At 44.4% G+C, this 19,969-nt stretch overlaps 2 protein-coding genes across 5 annotated transcripts in view; both read left to right on the forward strand.

Annotated features, from left to right (window-relative positions):
- The window catches only part of PPP1R12C (protein phosphatase 1 regulatory subunit 12C), a 39,477-nt gene extending 34,262 nt beyond the window's left edge, over positions 1 to 5,215 (forward strand). For all 4 annotated transcript variants that reach the window (XM_083580159.1, XM_083580161.1, XM_083580160.1 and 1 more), the window contains 4 exons: positions 275 to 379; positions 1,384 to 1,434; positions 2,789 to 2,839; positions 2,976 to 5,215. In XM_083580159.1, coding sequence (XP_083436285.1) covers positions 275 to 379; positions 1,384 to 1,434; positions 2,789 to 2,839; positions 2,976 to 3,062 — 294 coding nt within the window. In that variant the 3' untranslated portion in view covers positions 3,063 to 5,215. The remainder of the gene's footprint in view (positions 1 to 274; positions 380 to 1,383; positions 1,435 to 2,788; positions 2,840 to 2,975) is intronic.
- Positions 5,216 to 14,738: 9,523 nt separating this feature from the next.
- The window catches only part of EPS8L1 (EPS8 signaling adaptor L1), a 39,535-nt gene continuing 34,304 nt past the window's right edge, over positions 14,739 to 19,969 (forward strand). The window contains exon 1 of the mRNA XM_083580172.1: positions 14,739 to 14,896. The gene's annotated coding sequence lies outside the window, so the exon portion shown is untranslated. The remainder of the gene's footprint in view (positions 14,897 to 19,969) is intronic.

Below are 19,969 nucleotides of genomic sequence, written 5' to 3' on the forward strand. Positions count from 1 at the left end.
TGTTTATGTTTTCATTTCAGGCGTTTATTCCCCACCCTCTAGCCAAAAAGGGTCTTGGAGCAACTTACAGAAATCAGTACTAAGATTTCTTAAAAGGTCATGACACGCAAGGAAAAAGGAATGGGAGGGAGGAGGGAGCACAAGTTATATATCAACTCACATGATTGGAAGTTGGGGCTCCTGGGTTGAAGGGATATGGATGGGAAAGGGATTCATAGGGATCTCAGTACCTTATTTTACCGTGTGTGTGTCTGTGTGTGTGTGTGACCCTAAGCTGTATGAAGATCTCGTGATCGAGAATGAAAAACTGAAGGAGCAGCTACAAGAAGCACAGCTACAGCTGACGCAGATCAAGCTGGAGCTGGAAAGAGTGACCCAGGTAAGGAACGGGGCAGAGCAGAAGCTTCTCGGTTGGGTGGCAGCTGGGACACGGTGGGGACATGAGGAGCAACAGGCAGCTCTGCGATGGATGTGGTGTGTTTTATATGTATCTGGCTTCCATGCATACCTATTGAGATATAGCGTTATTGAGATAAGGGGCATGTTGAATTTTCCAGCTTTCAAATCCCAACAGTGAGGGGTGCTAAAAAGTTGTAGCATGACTTGGGAATTCAAAAGACATTTTAATATAATTTAGTTTTGCTTGGTAAGTAAAATGTGTGTAAAATGCCATATAAATCATTAAAAATGATTGCCGAGTACTTGGAAGTTGTTGTTGTTATAATTACTATTAATGTAGCATTACCTGACATTTTCAGAAGGTAAAATTTAAATCCTTTGGTTTCCTGAAAGCAGTTTATGTGCTCCTTCATCCCGTGCCGCCCCCATTTTTAGCACAGTCTTTGAAGGGGGTAGAATTTTCGTTTAAATACAGGCACCCGCAAACTTGGCCCTCCAGATGTTTTGAGACTACAACTCCCATCATCCCTAGCTAACAGGACCAGTGGTCAGGGATGATGGGAATTGTAGTCCCAAAAACATCTGGAGGGCCGAGTTTGGGGGCGCCTGATTTAACAGATAAACAAACCCGCTCTCTCCCTCAAACTCTCCTTGGTGGAGTTGTTCCGCCTGGCCTTTGGCTTGGAGCCAGTTTGATTCCCTCCATCCCTCTCTCTCTTTTTTCTTTTCCTTTTCCTCCTGCGATGAGGCTACATTTTAATATTTTAATGTTCCATAATTTTAATGTTGTATTTTATTTTTGTTTTTAAGTTGTAATCATTCGTCTTGTTTTTATTATTGCTTGTAAGCCGCTCTGAGCCCGGCCTTGGCTGGGGAGGGCGGGGTATAAATAAAAAATTATTATTATTATTATTATTAAAGGTTGAAGGCTTCATTGTGTTGCATACCTTACGTTGTGTGTTTTGTTTCGTTGTTCACCCACAGAGGCAAGAGCGTTTCGCTGAGCGGCCGGCTCTCCTAGAGCTGGAGAGATTTGTAAGTACCTATTTTGGTCCTTCTTTTTCTTCCCTTGCTGAGTGTTAAGGATTCTGCTGCTTCAAACGAACTGAATTGCAAGACTTGTTTGATGCCTCCTGCTGGAGAAGCCTGGGAACGAACCCAGCTCTTTGATAGTGATAGGAAGGGAAACGAGATTAGAGTGAACCCCTCTGCTGCCCCCTGTGGGCCCGGAGGGGTTATCCTTTCGTTCTTTAGCAGGGTGGGGGTAGATGCAGGTGTAACCCAGGGGTTTCTGAGATTCTTACAAAGTATGCTTTCGTGTGTCGACCTTGGTCTTACCCAGCCAGATGCTTCTTATGATCTTAAGCAAGAGTGTATGTTCAGGATCACTTAAGAGTAGGCTAGTTACTGCTAACCTGTAAAGAGCTTCGTAAAGCTAACACACACACAATACAGATGGTACCTGACCCCGGTCAGACTGGCAAAAATGTATAAAAACTGCCTTGATGTTTGCAACCATGGGGCAGGAACCTTTCTACATATGTGGTGAGAGTGCAAAGAGAGAGTGGGATTCTGGGAAAATATCTGTAACGAACTGAAAAAGATGTTTCAATTTTCATTTGGGGGGGAAAAACAGAATCATTTCTCCTAGTTATCATGTCAGAGGAAATAAAAAGAACGGTCAGACCAATATTTATGCAACTACGCCGGCAAGGTTATTGATTGCCAAAAATTGGAAAAGTAGCAGTGTCCCAACTAAAACACACTGGTTATCTAAAATGTTGGAATACTTCCATATTGCCAAACTAACAGGGAGGATAAGAGGAGATATGGTATAAAAAGTGAATAAGGAGTGGGCTATCTTTAAGGAATACATCAACATTTATGTGGAAAAAGCAGAATTTCTAACAGATATTGAGTGAATCCAGAAAATGATTAGAGCAAAGGGAGAGTAAAGTCAATATAGAAGAAGAGATTAAAGAAATAATGAAATGTGTTTAAGCTAGTTGGAAAAATAAAGTAGCATTACAAGAACGGCTGGAAGTGAAGTCACTTGGTGGGTGTCCATGCGGGGTAGGTGTGTAGGTATGTTGATATGTACAGTATAGGTAGGTATTATATAGAGTGATGTAGGTATGTTTTATGTTATGAAAATAAGGTAGTCTGTTGTGTATGTGTATTGTGTAAATGTATATGTATGGGTTTTATATGTTAATACATTTTATATTAAAAAATAAAAAATAACGCACACACCTAGGTGGCATTTTAGGATACACAAGACCAAAGTCAGCCCACTTCTGCCCTGAAGGGATTGGCTTTCCCTAAATACATTCTTGGAGTTCCCCTGCCCCTTTCCCATTATCCTCACCTTTGCCTCTTCTCCCTCCAGGAACGCAGAGCTTTGGAGAGGAAAGCAGCAGAGCTAGAGGAAGAATTGAAGGTAATTCCCACCTGGTTGGATCAGCCGTCAAGTCTCATCCTGGAGTTTGACGGAGAGAAGCTGTGGCTTGGTTGGAGAGGGTGGAGGATTTTACCAGGTGGTGCAGGTTTTGTCTTACTCGTCTTCTCTCTTGCAGGCTCTTTCGGATTTGAAGGCAGACAACCAACGTCTCAAAGACGAAAACGCCGCTCTAATCCGTGTGATCAGCAAACTCTCCAAGTGACCGCCGCTGCCACCGCCCCGACTCCTCCCCTCCCCCAGGGAGGGGAGATGCAGGGGCCTTATTCCGCACCCCACCTCCTTGTGTACCAGATCCTCAATCGGAACAGGAGACATAACGCAAGGCTAGGGGTGGCCAACTCCCTCTTCACCACTCAAAACACTCCAAACGTAGGGGATTCTGAGCCTCAGCCAATCAGACATCCATCATCCATTGTTTTACACAGAGGGGCCAAGTTTTTCTCACCAGATGTGATGTCTCCAGCCCAATGTCCTCCCCATCCCCTCTTCCCCCCACCCTCCCTCCTCCTCTCCAGAGACAGTATTTATTTTGTGGCTTCCTTTTAAAAGTGATGCTATTTGCTTGTTGCTTTTCCTTTAACGAACAAAGGGAGAGGGAATGACGGGAGCCAGTCTTTCTGGGGGCTCAAGAGGAGCGAGGGGGCCTTGATGTCGTTCTCCTGACAGCAGGCAAATAAGAGTTTGCTTCACAGGTTGGGAAGTTTTTTGAGGCTGTGGGCAAAGTCGAGTTAACGGGGGTTCCCTGTTAACCGGCAGGATATGTTGGGTCATCGGTGTTGCCCGTAGCTTTGGCCCCATAGCTCTGCAGCTCAGGAGCACCGCTATCTCAAGGCTGCGTAAGGGAAAGGGTGGTGGGACTCAGTCCAAGCACCCACTCACATCCTGCCAGAACAAACCAGTGCATTTGACAATTGGGTTAGTTCTCCCAAGAGGGCAGCAGAGTTGAAGGTGGCAGCCAGGCTTTAGAGCCGAGGCTGGCAGCTGGCCTGGAAGTCGGAGAACTTGAGCAGACAAGTTTAAAAATGGGATGTGGTAGCCCTGGGTGTGTGGGTGTGTGTATGTGCATGTACGAGAGCGAGAAAGAGAAGCGCCTTAGCACTGTTTAATCAGCGGGGAATTGTGGGTAACGGTTGGGGGTTTTTTTATGGTATTTTGGGGTTGGCTGCCACTCTCTAGAGCCAGACGGACACGAGAGTTCTGCGGCGGCATTAATTTAGGAGCCGAGATAGTATTGCCTGTGAAGATGAGGCTATTAAGTGCCATAGCTTGGGGTTGGGGGAGACAGCTGCAGGGGTGGGGCTACATGGGGAGGGTCTTGATCTCTGCTCCTGTTCTTCGCTTCCCTCAGCATCTCGATTTTTCAGGTGCGAGTGTGGCTTGGTCCCTTCTCGGAACCTCCAGCGTCCTATAGCGTCCAGCCTGGCTCTGAAGGATGCTTCTAGTGTTCCTTTGCCTGAACCTGAGGCCGAATCCCAGGGAAACGGTCTCATTCCCCTTCCCGCTGTCTGGACAGTGCCCTCCTCCCCACAGCCTTCTGCCAACGCCCAGTCCCGCTGTGAGGATCTCCTGGACGTCTGTAACCCTGGGCTGTGCAATGAACAGCATTGGCCGTACAAGTCCACATTTGTCATTGTTCCATTTGCCAGCTACTCCACTCCTCCTTTCCAGGACCTGTGCCTCCTTGACCTCTCGTATTCCGGTTTGTTGGATGCTGCCGCCGCCGCTTTTCTAGAGGATGCATTGGGGTGGGGGTGGGGTGTCCATTTACACGGCTCTCCTCCATCCCTCTTCCTGCACGCACACAATCAAATATTTTCAATGTTAAAACTGAGGGCTAGAAGTACTTCCAAGTGAAACTGAGGGCTAGAAGTAATTCCAAGAGAAACGGGTCCAAAGTACTACCCTGAAAATCCTGTCTGTGTGTGTGTGTGTTGTTTTTTTCCTGCGCTATCATGAGCCAAGATTTCCTCCGCCAAAATAAATAAGTCCCTTCTTTTCTACCATGTCACCCCTTTCTCTTTTCTTCGCCCACCCCTTTTTATTTTAATTTTTTTTCTCTCTCTCTCTCTCTCTCTCTCTCTCTCTCCACCTGCCCTGATCTGTGAACTCCCCCTCCCCAAACATATCTGTACATAACAGAAGTATTTTCTATATGGTTGCATCGCCAAGAAAAAAAAACAAGAAGAAAAAAATGCAGAAAAACTTAAATGTGCAATATCGCATGAGTATTTTTTTTCCAAAGAAGTCTCTATATTGTACTTGTTTATTCAGCAGCTCAGCTGCATATGTTTTAAAGAACAGGGAATTGAAATTACCGTGTTGAATATAATTAAAAATAAAAAAGATTGCTCCTTAGATGTGTTCGTTTCTTTTAACATGTCAATGTACGTGGTTTTGGTTGGTATAGTGCGGCCTTCCTCAACCTGCTGCTTTTCAAATGTTTGGATTACAATTCCATCAGCCCCAACCAGCACAATGGGAATTGTAGTCCAGAATTTCTGGAAGGCTGTTTTAGTGGATAATGCGTGTTGGATTTGGTTCTAATTCTTCCTTAAGTCCTAACCCTTCAAGCAGTCACTATCCACACATAGCCCACCTGGTAGAAAAGGGCTTGTTTAATCTGTTTTTAATGGATCGTTAACTTTACAGGGATTGTGGGTTCAACAAACCCAGATAGATGTGTCAATGACTCTTCACTGTGTTGGCTAAATAGAGCCAGCTCTATTCAAAAGAATGGATGTTGCTGGATCCCAGATGCTGTGGAGCAACAGTAATAGTAATAATAATAATTTATTATTTGTACCCTGACTAGTAGCGGAGGGCTGTTTCTTGTGCCCTGCCTCGGCTTTCCAGAGTCATCTGATGGCTGCTGTGCAAAACGGGATGCCGGACTAGATAGACCTTAGGTCTGATCCCTGTTTTTTTATTGATAAATGCATGGCTATACAAGGGGCTCCACATCAGAAGGCATAAATACAGGACCTTATAGCAGTTATTAGCACCAGTACCTGAATCAACACTTTATTCTCATGCAGGTGTGCTCTTTTGGAAAACCCTGGCTGAAACGGCCTGCCGACTTTGGAAAACCCAGGTGTCCTGGCTATGACCTAGAGCACCTGAGTCAGTTTGTGTTGGCTGGGCCTGTCTGCTCTCGCTTGCTCAGCTACACCTGTTTCCTCCTTTGCAGTTGGCCTTGTCCCTCTAAATCACAGTTCTTTCCAATTACAGGCTTCTTGCACAGATGGGGCTCAAGTCTCTTGTCTCATCCGGCCTCCTTGCTTTTGATCACTGCTCTCTGCCAAACTCAGACCAAAACGACGCTTCTGCTCACTGTGCCAAGACCTTTGCCACAAGATTGCGTAACTCTTGCTCCCGCACCCCCAGGACAAACAAAAGGTAGCTCTTCAGATTAGGTTCTTACGTCTGGGTGATTCAGGCTGTTCTTAAGCCTCATTGGGCTAAAATTAGAGCTGGTCTCAGCCCCACCCTTCCTCCCCAGGCCAAACCTAACCTTCAGGAATGGTAAGGATGCTGTGGCAAGGTGTCACCCCTCGAGTAAGGGTGATCCATCGGATCTGGGCATCCCTCTAGGCAGGAAAGGCGACCTCCTCCCTCTGGTCCGAGCTGTTCCTCTTTGGCACCACCTCATAGTCTTGGCTTCTTGGATGCGAAGGACTAGAGCCATGGTTCCCAACGTGAGGCACACGCCCCACAGGGGGGCAATTTGATTTTTAAGGGGGGCAATTCGAGAACCAGTTAACGGAACTTTTTGTATTCTAGGGGCTTCATATGCAGTATATAAATATATATTGTGACATACATATCTTTATTACATGTTTTGAAACTTCATTTGCCATTTTTTCATATCACTTCGTTTCTTCTTAACAATTTCTTCGTGATTTCTTCCACAGTACTTCAACTGTCCTTTCCTTCTTCTCTTTCATGGGTGCCATGTTCTTTGGAAGCTTGTTTAAGACCAAGCTAATGGCCTTTTGGGACGCGGGTGGCGCTGTGGGTTAAACCACTGAACCTCTTGGGCTTTCCAATCGGAAGGTTGGTGGTTCGAATCCCCACGACGGGGTTAGCTCCCGTTACTCTGTTCCAGCTCCTGCCCACCTAGCATTTCGAAAGCACGTCAAAGTGCAAGTAGGTACCGCTCTGGCGGGAAAGTAAACGGCGTTTTTGTGCGCTGCTCTGGTTCGCCAGAAGCGGCTTAGTCATGCTGGCCACATAACCCAGAAGCTGTCTGGACAAACGCTGGGTCCCTCGGCCTATAGAACGAGATGAGCGCCGCAACCCCAGAGTCGTCCACAACTGGACCGAACAGTCAGGGGTCCCTTTACCTTTACCTAATAGCCTTTTGGGCTTCCTCCACGTGAATAGGAGTTCACTTTTTGAATAATAAAGAATTATATGTCACCAGGGGCGGGGGGGATCAGGATTTTAGAGTTAATTAGGTGGGGGATGGCCAAAAAAGGGTTGGGAACCTCTGGACTAGAGGCAGGGTAGAGGTTTGGGGGTTGCCAACTTGCCCAGAGCCCTAATTTGTTTTCCACCTCTTTTCTAATACATTTGTTTTAGACCATCTTTGTGATCTGTGACATTAGAGCTCCCACTAATTTTTTTTGACAGCTTGGTGTATTTTTTATGCTTCCCCCAACTCTGGTAATAGGGTTGTTGTCCTTCCCGCCCCCTGCCCCCCCCCAATTCCGCATGCTTGGGTTTCTTCCTGTCTCAGGGTGGATCCTCTTTAAGAGCCCCCTCCCCTATGGCATGCTTTCATGATGTGGGAAAGCTGGCTGTCCTGCAACTCTGACAAGCTGCGTGTCAGGTTCATGGGAGCTGCATTTTTAAGGTATTAATCAGCATTAGTACATTAAAATGTATGGTGGTGTGTGTTTTTTTTTAAAAAGAACTATATTGTTCTGCTTGTGTGTTTCCTGTGCTATAGCAACCCAGAGGCGTTAAAATGTACACAGCCAGTTTTGGTGGTTTATGAGGAAATGATTTCGCTCTGCAGCCCCACCTAGCAAGAGAGGCCTTGCTGCAGCCTTGCCTACTCCCCACAGGGCCCCACAGACAGGGCTCCCATCTCCCAATAACAGTGGCTGCATCGCACTAGTCAGGGAAGGAATTGTAATTTTTCTTGCCAGAGAGCATGCTTTGGATGCAGAAGGCCCTAGACTCAGTCCCTGCCTCTCAAAAGGAAGATTAGAAGATATCCAGGCTTTTAGATTTATGGCATCAACCTTTTTTAGGATTCCCTCTTGTTAAATATTAGACTGGCTGTTCATTTCTCAGCTCCTGTTCACAACCTTTCTCTCCCAACAAGCCTTTTAAGTAGAGATCATTCCCAGTCTGCATCTGTACTGGAATGGGTGTGTGTAGCTTTCCATGTTTCAATTATTTTATCGCTTATGTGTTTGCTGCTCCTTTGGGAGTTAGGGCAGGATGTGAGTAAGCAATACTAATGATCACCCTTAAAAAAAGAGAGACACCCCATAGCTGCTGCCCGTTAGAGTAGACATCACTGAACTAGATGGGCAAAGAGTGTGACCTGTTCTGAGGCAGCCTCAAGGATGTTGCGCTGTTACCTACAGTATAAAACATATCCCTACCCACTTCACTCACACCTGCGTCTCACTGACACATTTTACACATCACTTGGGAAGACAGGCGAACTAATACCAGTGTACTGGAAGAAGCAAAGATCACCAGTGTTGAAGTAATGATTTTTCAACTTCGTTGGACTGGTCATGTTGTGCGGATGCCTGGTTATCGTCTTCCAAAGCAACTACTCTATTCCGAACTTCAAAATGGAAAGCGTAATGCTGGTGATCAACAAAGGAGGTTTAAAGACTGACTCAAGGCAAATCTAAAAAAATGTAGTACTGTATAAACACTGACAACTGGGAAACACTTTCCTGCAAGCACTCCAGTTGGAGAACAGCCTTTACCAAAGGTGTCATGGGCTTTGAAGACACTCGAACTCAGGACGCAAGGGAGAAACGTGCTAAGAGTAAGGCATGCTTGGCAAATCCACACTGATCAACTCCCTCCTGGAAACCAATGTCCTCACTGTGGAAAGACGTGTGGATCCAGAATTGGCCTCCACAGTCACTTACGGACTCATTGTTAAAACCGTGTTTATGGATGACAATCTTACTTGGCTACGAGTGATTGCCAAAGAAGAAGAAAACATCTCCCTGCCCACTTCATTCACGCCTGTGTCTCATTGACAGCGGGTAAGAGACCCTACTGTAAATGAGTACGGCAGGCTGGAAGTGGGAGCCTTGTAGTGTTGGGTAACAACTAAACAATGAGAGTGTGCGGTAGGAATGTCCTTTGATACTTTTTTTTTATAGCCTGCGTTGTATTGACACCTGAAACTGGCTGGGTGGGGACACACCTGAGCTGCTACTGTTCCTGCGTCGTTCTGGATCTTTTCAAAAGGAGAACAGAGAGCATTCTTTTCCTCTGTGAACACACACAGAGAATAATTTCCTTACTTTGGTGGGTAGGGTAGCTGCTTCAGGCAGCTGTCACTCAAATGTTTATATCCTGCTTTTTCTCTGCCGTTAAACTCAAAGGGGGGGGCATGTACAGAAGGCTCCCAGGCATCCCCCACTGGCCGAACCCGAACCCGTGTAGCTTCTGCCAGTGGCTGCCTCATGCACCCTCTGACCTTGGCACTTCATTGGTCTGTTCTGATGGGTCATTTCTGAAGCACACAAGAGGAAGTTGCCGTACATAGGAGGTTGCTGTATACTGAGTGAGGCCATCTAGCTCAGCATTATCGACAACTGACTAGCGGGTGCTCTCTGGAGTTTTAGCAGCGCTGGATTAACCATTAAGCAAAATAAGCACGTGCTTAGGGCATCAAGGGAAGAGGGGCACCATAGACATTTTCCATTGCTGGATTTACCATGGACCATATGGTGCAGCTGAAAAAAAAGGCTCCAACTATAAATGAAAATAATAATAATAATGTGTTACCTCGGAAGTCGAACGAAATCTGTTCCGGAAGTCCATTTGACTTCCAAAACATTCGGAAACCAAGGCGCGGCTTCCAATTGGCTACACGAAGCTCCTGCAGCCAATCAGAAGCCCCAGATGTTGTGTCGGACGTTTGGGTTCCAAAGAATGTTTGCAAACCGGAACACTCACTTCCGAGTTTATGGTGTTCCGGAGCCAAAACATTCCATTCGCAAGACGTTCGACTTCCAAGGTACAATTGTATACATTAATGATATACATTAATCTTGGGGATACAACAACGAAATGAGAATCTGGTAACTGGTAAACTGCCACTTGGTCCACTAAGGCTCATGTGTTTGTATTTTGAATTAGATCGATGGGGCACCAAATACTTTTTAAGTGCTTAGGGCAGCTAAAGGTCTTAATCCAGCCCCGGGTTTTAGGCAGGGTCTATCCCAGCCCTGGGACGCAGGTGGTGCTGTGGGTTAAACCACAGAGCCTAGGACTTGCCGATCAGAAGGTCGGCGGTTCGAATCCCCACGACAGGGTGAGCTCCCGTTGCTCGGTCTCTGCTCCTGCCCACCTAGCAGCTCAAAAGCACATCAAAGTGCAAGTAGATAAATAGGTACCACTCTGGCGGGAAGGAAAATGGTGTTTCCGTGCGCTGCTCTGGTTCGCCAGAAGTGGCTTAGTCATGCTGGCCACATGACCTGGAAGCTGTACGCCGGCTCCCTCGGCTAGTAAAGTGAGATGAGCGCCGCAACCCCAGAGTCGGTCACGACTGGACGTAATGGTCAGGGGTCCCTTTACCTTTACCTTATCCCAGCCCTAACTGGAAGTGGCAGGGATTGAAACTGGAACCTTCTACATGCAAAGCAAGTGTCCTGCAACTACCTTTAGGGATCACACACACACACAAGCACAGCCAGTGTTGGAAATCAACACAGCCTGACACCCTTTTGATTACATGGCTAGCAGGTTAGCTGGATAACCATTCAGCACAGCTATTTGCCTCGTCATGCACACACAGAGCTCAATTTAAGTGAGCTCGGCCAAGACATGATGTGTTCATACAGAGCAAATTGTTCCAGGCGCCTTGAACAAGCAAGAACCATCGCATGCTATAGCAGACCAAAACAAAAAAGATAATAAAAGTCTATAAATGCAAATGGAAGTTTATTGCCTAGGTTTCGGGAAACACCTGTAAAGCGGCTTGAGCCAACGAGAGGACTGTACAAAGCTACCAGAAACCTAAGTGAATTTACCTCAAAAGTTACGAGCGAGTTCAGCAAAATATGGGTTACCAGAGAGAAATACTAAATAGGAGCTTCCATTAAGCCTAAATATAAGAAACGAGATTACATAGCTACCCCAGACATGTTATATAGACCATGCTCATTGGAAAAGGGCCCTAAACTTCTGCCCTTCTCTGCAAAAATGCATTGGACAGCCAAAGCTTCCTTTAGAAAGTCCCCCTTCCCCTTTGCTCTGCCCAACTTGACTTTGTGCCACTCCCCCAAATCAGGGTTGCCTTCAATGTTAAAACTGGGCAAACCTGAAATGCCTTTCCCCCTCAATTTATTTATTTATCTATTATTTACAAAAGTATTTTTTATACATACTACCAAAACAAAACTTCAGGGTGGTGTGTAACAATAAAACAAATGAAAGTAGCTAGCTGGGGTTGGGGAATTAAACAACGGCATAGGTCTGTTGCTGTGAAAGTCTTAGACATGCCTGAAAGTCAAAAGTGAGGGTGCCTGACTAATCTCTGCTGGAAGCACAGAATGGGACCATTGGCATGAAATACCCAATAAAGTACTTCTAGTAGACACCAAGCAGGCCTCTGTAATGCAGGGGACAATTACCAGTATTCCTCCAGCTGATTTTCTCTTTCCATGACTTGTGGCTTTTGCATATTGTTTAGCTGTGGATTTTTAGAAGAGAGAAAAGGAATTTTGGACAGTTTTGAGGCCTGGTTGGGGGGGTGACTTCGGGCCTAGGTGGGGTCACCTGTCCTCACCTCCTTCATCGTAAATCCCTGCAGATTTTATAAAAACTAAACCATTCAGTATCCCATTATTACATCCATCAAAGCTTATTTACACTGTTGAATTTATCTTAATGCTGCCAACCTTTTCAAGTGTACACAATTTCCCCCCACATATTCAATAAACATTTTCTCTAAATGTATGTTCTTCTTTTTCTCTTATTCTGTATGTTAAGTCTGCAAGCTGCGCATATTCCGTCAACTTAAGTTGCCATTCTTCTTTAGTTCGTTTTCCATTTTGGGGCTTGTTTTCCATTTTGGGGCTAACAAAACACTGGCCACATTAGTGGCATACATAAATAACCTTTTTTGTTTTTTTTTAAATAATATTTATTAAAGTTTTGAAGGTTACAAAAAGAAAAAATAGAAAACACCATATTAAACAAAAACAAAACAACACATCACAATAATGAAAAAGAAAAAAAGAGAAAAGAAAAAAAGAAAAAAAAACAGAAAAATAAACACAATTAAAAAACACAACAAACCTTCCCATAACTTATCTTTCATTCGCTTGTTTCCTTGACCTCCTCACACCTCCCTTTTTCGTATTCTAGTTCGGTTAACTATTTCAGCAAATCCTTTCCATCTTTTCCAGTTTTTGTCCTTTTCTTAATATAATGTGACTTTACTTTCCCTCTTTTCACCAATTAACAGTCTGTTTTTTTCTTAATCCTTTATAACATTTCTGCTAAAACCACATAACTTCATTCCAACATCCTTCTAACGTTCCTTAATTTTACAATGTTTCTGTAAATAAACTTTAAATTTCTTCCAAACTTCTTCCACCGACTCTTCTCCTTGGTCTCGGATTCTGCCAGTCATTTCCGCCAATTCCATGTAGTCCATCACCTTCATCTGCCATTCTTCCCGGGTGGGTAGATCTTGTGTCTTCCAGTACTTTGCAATAAGTATTCTTGCTGCTGTTGTGGCATACATAAAGAAAGTTCTATCCTTCTTTAACAACAATTGGCCGACCATGCCCAGGAGAAAGGCCTCTGGTTTCTTCAGAAAGGTATATTTAAATACCTTTTTCATTTCATTATAAATCATCTCCCAGAATGTCTTAATCCTTGGGCATGTCCACCAAAGGTGAAAGAATGTACCTTCAGTCTCTTTACATTTCCAACATTTATTATCGGGCAAATGATAAATTTTTGCAAGCTTGACTGGTGTCATGTACCACCTGTAAATCATTTTCATTATATTCTCTCTTAAGGCATTACATGACGTAAACTTCATACCTGTGGTCCATAACTGTTCCCAGTCAGCCATCATAATATTATGTCCTACATCTTGTGCCCATTTAATCATAGTTGATTTCACCGTTTCATCCTGAGTGTTCCATTTCAACAGCAAGTTATATATTCTTGACAAGTTCTTAGTTTTGGGATCTAACAGTTCTGTTTCCAATTTTGATTTTTCCACCTGGAAACCAATTTTTTTGTCCAGATTATACGCCTCCATTATTTGATAATATGGTTTTTAAACGCTTTATGTGCTTTGACCTTATCATACCACAAATATGCATGCCACCCAAATACATTATTAAATCCTTCTAAATCCAGCACGTCAGTGTTTTCAAGAAGCAGCCATTCTCTCAGCCAGCAAAAAGCGGCTGATTCATAATAAAGTTTGAAGTCTGGCAGGGCAAATCCACCTCTTTCTTTAGCATCAGTTAGTATCTTAAATTTTATTCGAGGCTTCTTGCCCTGCCAGACAAATCTAGAAATATCTCTCTGCCACTTCTTGAAGCAATCCATTTTATCCAAAATTTGCAATGTTTGAAACGAAAACAGCATCCTTGGCAGTACATTCATTTTTATCGCAGCAATTCGGCCTAGCAATGATAGTTTCAGATTTGACCATATTTCTAAATCCTTTTTCACTTCCATCCAACATTTTTCATAGTTATCCTTAAATAAATTCACATTCTTGGCAGTCATATTGACCCCAAGGTATTTCACTTTCTTAACCAGTGTTAATCCTGTCTCCTTCTGAAACCTCTCTCTCTCAGTCACTGTTAGATTTTTCTCTAAAACCTTAGTTTTCATCTTGTTCAACTTAAAACCTGCTACCTGACCAAATTCTTGAATCAGTTCCAGTACTCTTTTAGTACTAGATTCTGGCTCCTGTAATGTCAATACCAAATCATCAGCAAATGCTTTCAATTTGTACTGTTTAGCTCCGACTTGTATACCTTTAACCATTTGGTCCCTTCTAATCATGTTTAAGAGAACCTCCAGGACTGATATAAAAAGCAATGGAGAGATTGGGCAACCTTGTCGTGTTCCTTTCTCTATCTTAAATTCTTCCCATAAATAACCTTTTTTGACACCTGGGAATATCCGTCTGAATTATCCCCAATGAAAAGGACTCTGGTTGTTTTGGGAAAGTACTTTTAAACATTTTTTTCAATTCATTGTGGATTATTTCCCAATACTCTTTTATCCTTTTGCAGGTCCACCAAAGATAAAAGGTCCTTAAGCTGTCTTGGACCCAAGTTGTTAAGGGCTCTGTACGTTGACATAAGAGCCTTGAACCATCTGAATTGATGGGCGTTCAACAAACTGTGTAGATCTGTCATGTATAATGAGCACATATGCAGGCGTTTTAGTGCATAGACACGTGCAAGGAAAATGACCACAGCTTCTTCCCATGCACGTACAATGCCTGCAAGCACGTTTTGAAGCATGCCCTCATTTCCCTCTTCCTCCAACCAGCTGCCTCCAGAAAAAGCCCTGCCACTTTTTCCCCCTAGCAAAAGTTTCGTTTCAAACACAGGTTGGTGTGTGTGTTCCTGAGGCTTAAAAAAAAAAAAGGCACCTGGTGAGTGACTGCTACCTGCCCAGGTATGCAAGGGGTGTGGTTCAGCTGACAGGCTCGCTCTCATAGGGACTGGTAAGTCTCAAGCCACATCGGTAGTTTCTACTTGCCATGTCAGATGCCACCATCTGGGTGCCCAAAGCAGAGATGGTTGAGAACTGAAGAGAAGGACTGCTGCGTACAAGGTAAGTCTAAAAGTATGGTGGCAGCTTGCGGGGGGAGAGGGGAAGGACAAGCAGGGAGCCTGGGCTTCGTGGGGATGGAGCCTAGTTAGTTGGTTGCACCGGGGGAACTTGGTCCTCAACTCTCTGGTGTAGAAAAAAAAAGGCCTTGCTCAGCAGAGCAAGAAAGTTGGCTTTCTTCTGGCAGGGTAGATTTTTCTGAGAAGGGCAACATTTTGGACAAATAGAAGTACTTGATTTACAGCAGGGACTGTGCTGTGGCTCCTAAAATGAGAACCCTTTTATTTGGAAGAAACTCAGATATGGGTTTAACGTGGATCTTATCAGTTGCCAAAAAGAGATCACATTGTTTTTCTGGTGAGAGGGGGCTGGAAAGTAAAGGGGGGAGGTCTCTTGCAAAGCATCCAGAACTTAAGTTGTGTTCATTGTGTTTCTTAGTAATTGACTAGAACACTGACCAGGCACTTATATTTCCACAAATAAAAAGGGTAGAGACTTTGTTTTTAATTGAAAGTTGAACATCACAGGGAGACCTGGAATACCTGCAAGGGGCCAGGCCCCCAGAGCATTGGTTGTGTCATCGATCCTCCCCACCCACAAAAAAGCTTCCACATGTACCTATAGTTTTAAAGAAAGATTGAGCAGTTAGGCCTGCACATGCCAATTTTTTCTCTTAACGGTATTTTGCGTGTGTCAGTCACATTTTCCCACTGCCGCCACAATCCCCTTGAGGGTGTTTGTTCTGCTTCTCTTTCCTCAGTGTTGGCTAAATCTCTTTTTACACAATTTCTTGCCGTGAGATCCAGGAAGCTCTAGCCCAGGGAGCTGCTATTTTGAGGCTTTTTGGTTCTGAATAGGAAGATTACAGATTTGCGTGGAACAGAAAAGAGATATGTTGTTTAAAAAAACACCAAGTGTGTGTGTTTGTGTGGTGATCTCTCATGTAGTAACGAGAGAACCTCTAAACATACGCAGAAAAGCTTTCCTTGCCAAAGCATCAAAAGCTAGCCCTACATTTTTCGATTGCAGCTGACTACCGTAAGTCATACTCAGAGTAGACCCACTGAAATCTTAGTCTTCATAACTTTTGTCCATTGTAAGTCATGGGTAGGCAAACTAAGGCCGGATCCGGCCCAATCACCTAAATCCGGCCTGCAGATAGTCCAGGAATCAGCGTGTTTTTACATGAGCAGAATGTGTGTTTTTGTTTAAAATCCATCTTTGGGTTAGTTGTGGGGCATAGGAATTTGTTCATTATTATTTTTTCCCAAAACATAATCCAGCCCCCCACAAGGTCTGAGGGACAGTGGACCAGCCCCCAGCTGAAAAAGTTTGCTGACCCCTGGTCTAAGTGTTCTCATTAGGGGTTCATAATTGCTTCAGCATACGTATGCCCCTCTTTTGTTAAAGGCTTTGACAGCAAATATGGGCAAGGGTTAAATCTGAAAATATTTAGGTCTCTGGTCCGTTTATTTCATTTTTACAGTTATATCCTACCTTTTTGTCCAAGGAAAGTGTTACTTGGCTTCTTTTAGGCAAACTTTCTCTATTAAATCTGTAGCTTTATTGGTATATTTCCCAGAATGGTTGCTGCATCTTTGACTTAGTTTCTTTATGGCTGTCTACCCTCCAGTATAGCAGATGAGAAGATGTCCATTTTTGTAAGCCTCCTACTCTCGAACCAAGGATCACTGCCTGATACTCACCACCACCAGAACAGCACAACGCACAATTTATACATTGCCGAGGGTTTGCGACCTCAGCAGTGACAATCTGTAAAATGGGCTTTGTTCCCGATGCGGAAGCTTATTGTTCAAGCGCATGTATTAATGCGCATCTCTAGCAGAGACAAGAAGGGGGAAAGCCATAGAAAAGTGGTAGAACATCTGCTTTGCATGCAGAAGGTTGCAGGTTCAATCTATGGCATCTCTAGGAAGGGCTGGGAGAGATTCCCTGTCGAAAACCCTGGAAAGCCACCGCTATACAGTATAGACAGCACAGAGCTAGATGGAGCAATGGTTTGGTTTGTTATAATTCAGTTTCCTATATTCCTGTGATAAACTTGGGCCAAACGCCACATGACATTATTCTGACTTTTAAAAAGTGCCTAAAACTAGCTGCACTAATTTCAAAGAACAAGTTGCTGTGGGGCCCCACTCTGGAATATGCTCTAATGCCTCAACCCCCCGCCCCCCCGCAACTGTTTGCCTCCAAAGGTGCTGTTTTTACTGCCAAAGCCCTGGAGCTGGGGCTGAGCCTGATAAATGACAACTCAAGCAATTTGCACTAGCAACATACTAATTAGGTGTCCCCCAAAGGCAAAATAATAATAATAATAATAGAGAGAAAGATTTAACAGAGAGCAGAACCAGGAAACAGGGACTGCCCCCATTTGGGGGGAATATGCTATTTCTTGCAAACAGCCTTGTTTGTGCCCTTTTGCATCAAAAAGCAGGATGTATAGACGTTTTGGAAATGAAAGAAACGTGTAAGAAGAGAAAAAGTGGGGCTAACATGTAGATAGTGTATACTTTCTCCACAGACAGGTTGTGGAGCTCTCACCTGCCCACAATTCATACCCTCTCTCAGAGGTGAGGGCGAAAACGCATTATGCATGCTTAGAGGTGCGCCTATATTTTGTCGCTTCATTTCACACATCCAGGATTAGGCAGCGGCTTTCAAAACAGATTACCGAATTCAGAGTTACGCTTTGGGTATAGTAATCAGATATAGCAGCGTCATCTAGCAGTTGGCTAAAATGACCCAGAAATCATGGGGCCCTGAGCAAAGACTTTTCACCTTGTGCATGGCAGACAGAAAATAATCAACAGGTGCAGCTTCTCTGTGAATGGAGGCGCAACACTAGGGAAATCTTGAATTTCTGCCTCTTGGGTTCTAAAAAGGCAGCAACCCTGCAAAAATTAAAAAGGGATGCACCACCTACCTGAAACCCACCTAATTTTGATGGGGGTGGGCAGGTAATGTTTTGGGGGGAAAGCGGTGACATATAAGCAGTAATCCTTTTTCCTTTCTGGCCTAAACCCAAATACACAGTCCAACTGAGTCAATATTGACCATTGTTTCTTCATATCAACCACGGCTGGCGATAGACCTGTGCATAAATGAGCATTGCTTGCAAATCTGTAGCTGGGATATTTAAGCAAATATCGGGAAGAGAGTATCCTGTTTCTCTCGTCACCACCCGCACTATTAAACACTACGACCTCTGCTTTAACCATTAAGCCGCTTGCTCCTTGTGTGGCTTCTTCTCTGAAAAAGAAGCATAGTTAGACGAGAGCAGGTTGGCTCTGCTCCAAGCATAGAAGGAGGTTAAATCCCACCTTTAATAAACAAAGCACTTTGCCAGGTGAAACGAAACAGGTGTGGCCGTTGGCAAGAGATGCCGCAGCATTCTTGGGCAGGAACGAGGCCTACTTACTTTACCATGTGTGCATGATCGCACACCCTTGTACTGTAAATGATCTGGGGTTTTATTTATTTGCTCACACAAAAAACAACAACCCTATACTGCCCACATGTAGGTACATCATGGCAGTCAGCATAATAAGATCAGAATACAATGAGGTACAGAATACCATTGTGGCAAAGTGGTTAGAGTGTCAAAAGCGGACTTGGGAGACCACGGTTCAAACACCAAGCCCACTGGGTCGCCAATCGCAATCTCTTTTAGCCGAACCTGCCTCGCAGCGTTGTTTTGAGGCTAAAACGGAAAGCCATCCTGGAAGAATACATGTGGCAATAAATGAATAAATAATCAACATCAGATTAGTACAGGGGTCACAAACTTTTTCAGCAAGGGGACGGCCCACTGTCCCTCAGACCTTGTGGAGGGCCGGACTATATTTTGGGAAAAAATTAATGAACGAATTCCTATGCCCCACAAATAACCCAGAGATGCATTTTAAATAAAAGGACACATTCTACTCACGTAAAAACACACTGATTCCCGGACCGTTCGTGGGCCGGATTTAGAAGGCAATTGGGCCGGATTTGGCCCCCGGGCCTTAGTTTGCCTACCCATGGATTAGTACATCAGCACAACTGAGTTTACATTTTACCCAGCCCCACTCTTTCCAGGCTGCGCTTTAATGTCCACGCATAATGTTTTTTTTTGGGGGGAGGGTTGCCCCAAATATTCCCCACACAAACCAGCTTCTTAAAGCTGAATCAGAGCAAGATTGAAATGGTGATTAAAATTAAGCAAATATGTAAATGAATTAAACCATTAGGGCAGTAAAGGCGGGGAAGAGAAGGGAATAATGATCCCTCACTTCTCTAACATCCGGATTTTCTTCCTTCATCACAGCCAAGACCTTTTAAAAGTTACTTTTTGAGCCTCCCTCTTACCAAGGCCCAAAGCCTGACAGTACCCACCTCAGGTGTGAAGGCATGCAAATGTAGCATCAAAGTACCTGAGCCACAATGCAAAGCACTCACCTCTCAACTAGCAATGTCAGCTTGAATTTGCTAGTCATATAATATTGTTTAGGACGCTTCGGCGAAGTGGATTCTAACTGCAAGAACAAGGGAAATGAGTGCAGAGCTCAGAGTACTTACGTGTGTGTGTGTGTGTGTGTGTGTGTGTGTGTGTGTTGGGGTCTGGGGTAATGATCCCTGAAATCAAATGTCCGCTGGGTGTCCGTTGGCAACTGCCTGGGCCTGCTTAATGAATTCTGAAACCACTCTTCTAGTGGGAGCACAGGCATTTGCCGTTGTTTTTTTTAGCACAGGGGTAGGGAACCTTTTTCAGCCCCAAGGCTGTATTTCCTTATAGGCGGCCTGCTGAAGCCTACATGCCAGAGGTAGGCAGGGCCAGAGGCAAAAGTGGGCAGAGGAGCAAAGGCAAATAATTACTTTTGTACAGCACATCCCTCTCCGTCCTCCACCCAGACAAGCCACAGAGTTTTTAGGGACACATCCCAGCCAGGTAAAAACACTCTAGGTCATAGCTGTCAACTTACAGATTTGAAAATAAGGGACCAGCAGCCTTGAAAATAAGGGACCAGCAGCCAAAATAAGGGACCTGCAGCCTCACCTGTTCCAGGCACTCCAGTC

Source organism: Podarcis filfolensis, assembly GCF_964270895.1.
Source record: "Podarcis filfolensis genome assembly, chromosome: 13".
Taxonomy (NCBI): Eukaryota; Metazoa; Chordata; class Lepidosauria; order Squamata; family Lacertidae; genus Podarcis; species Podarcis filfolensis.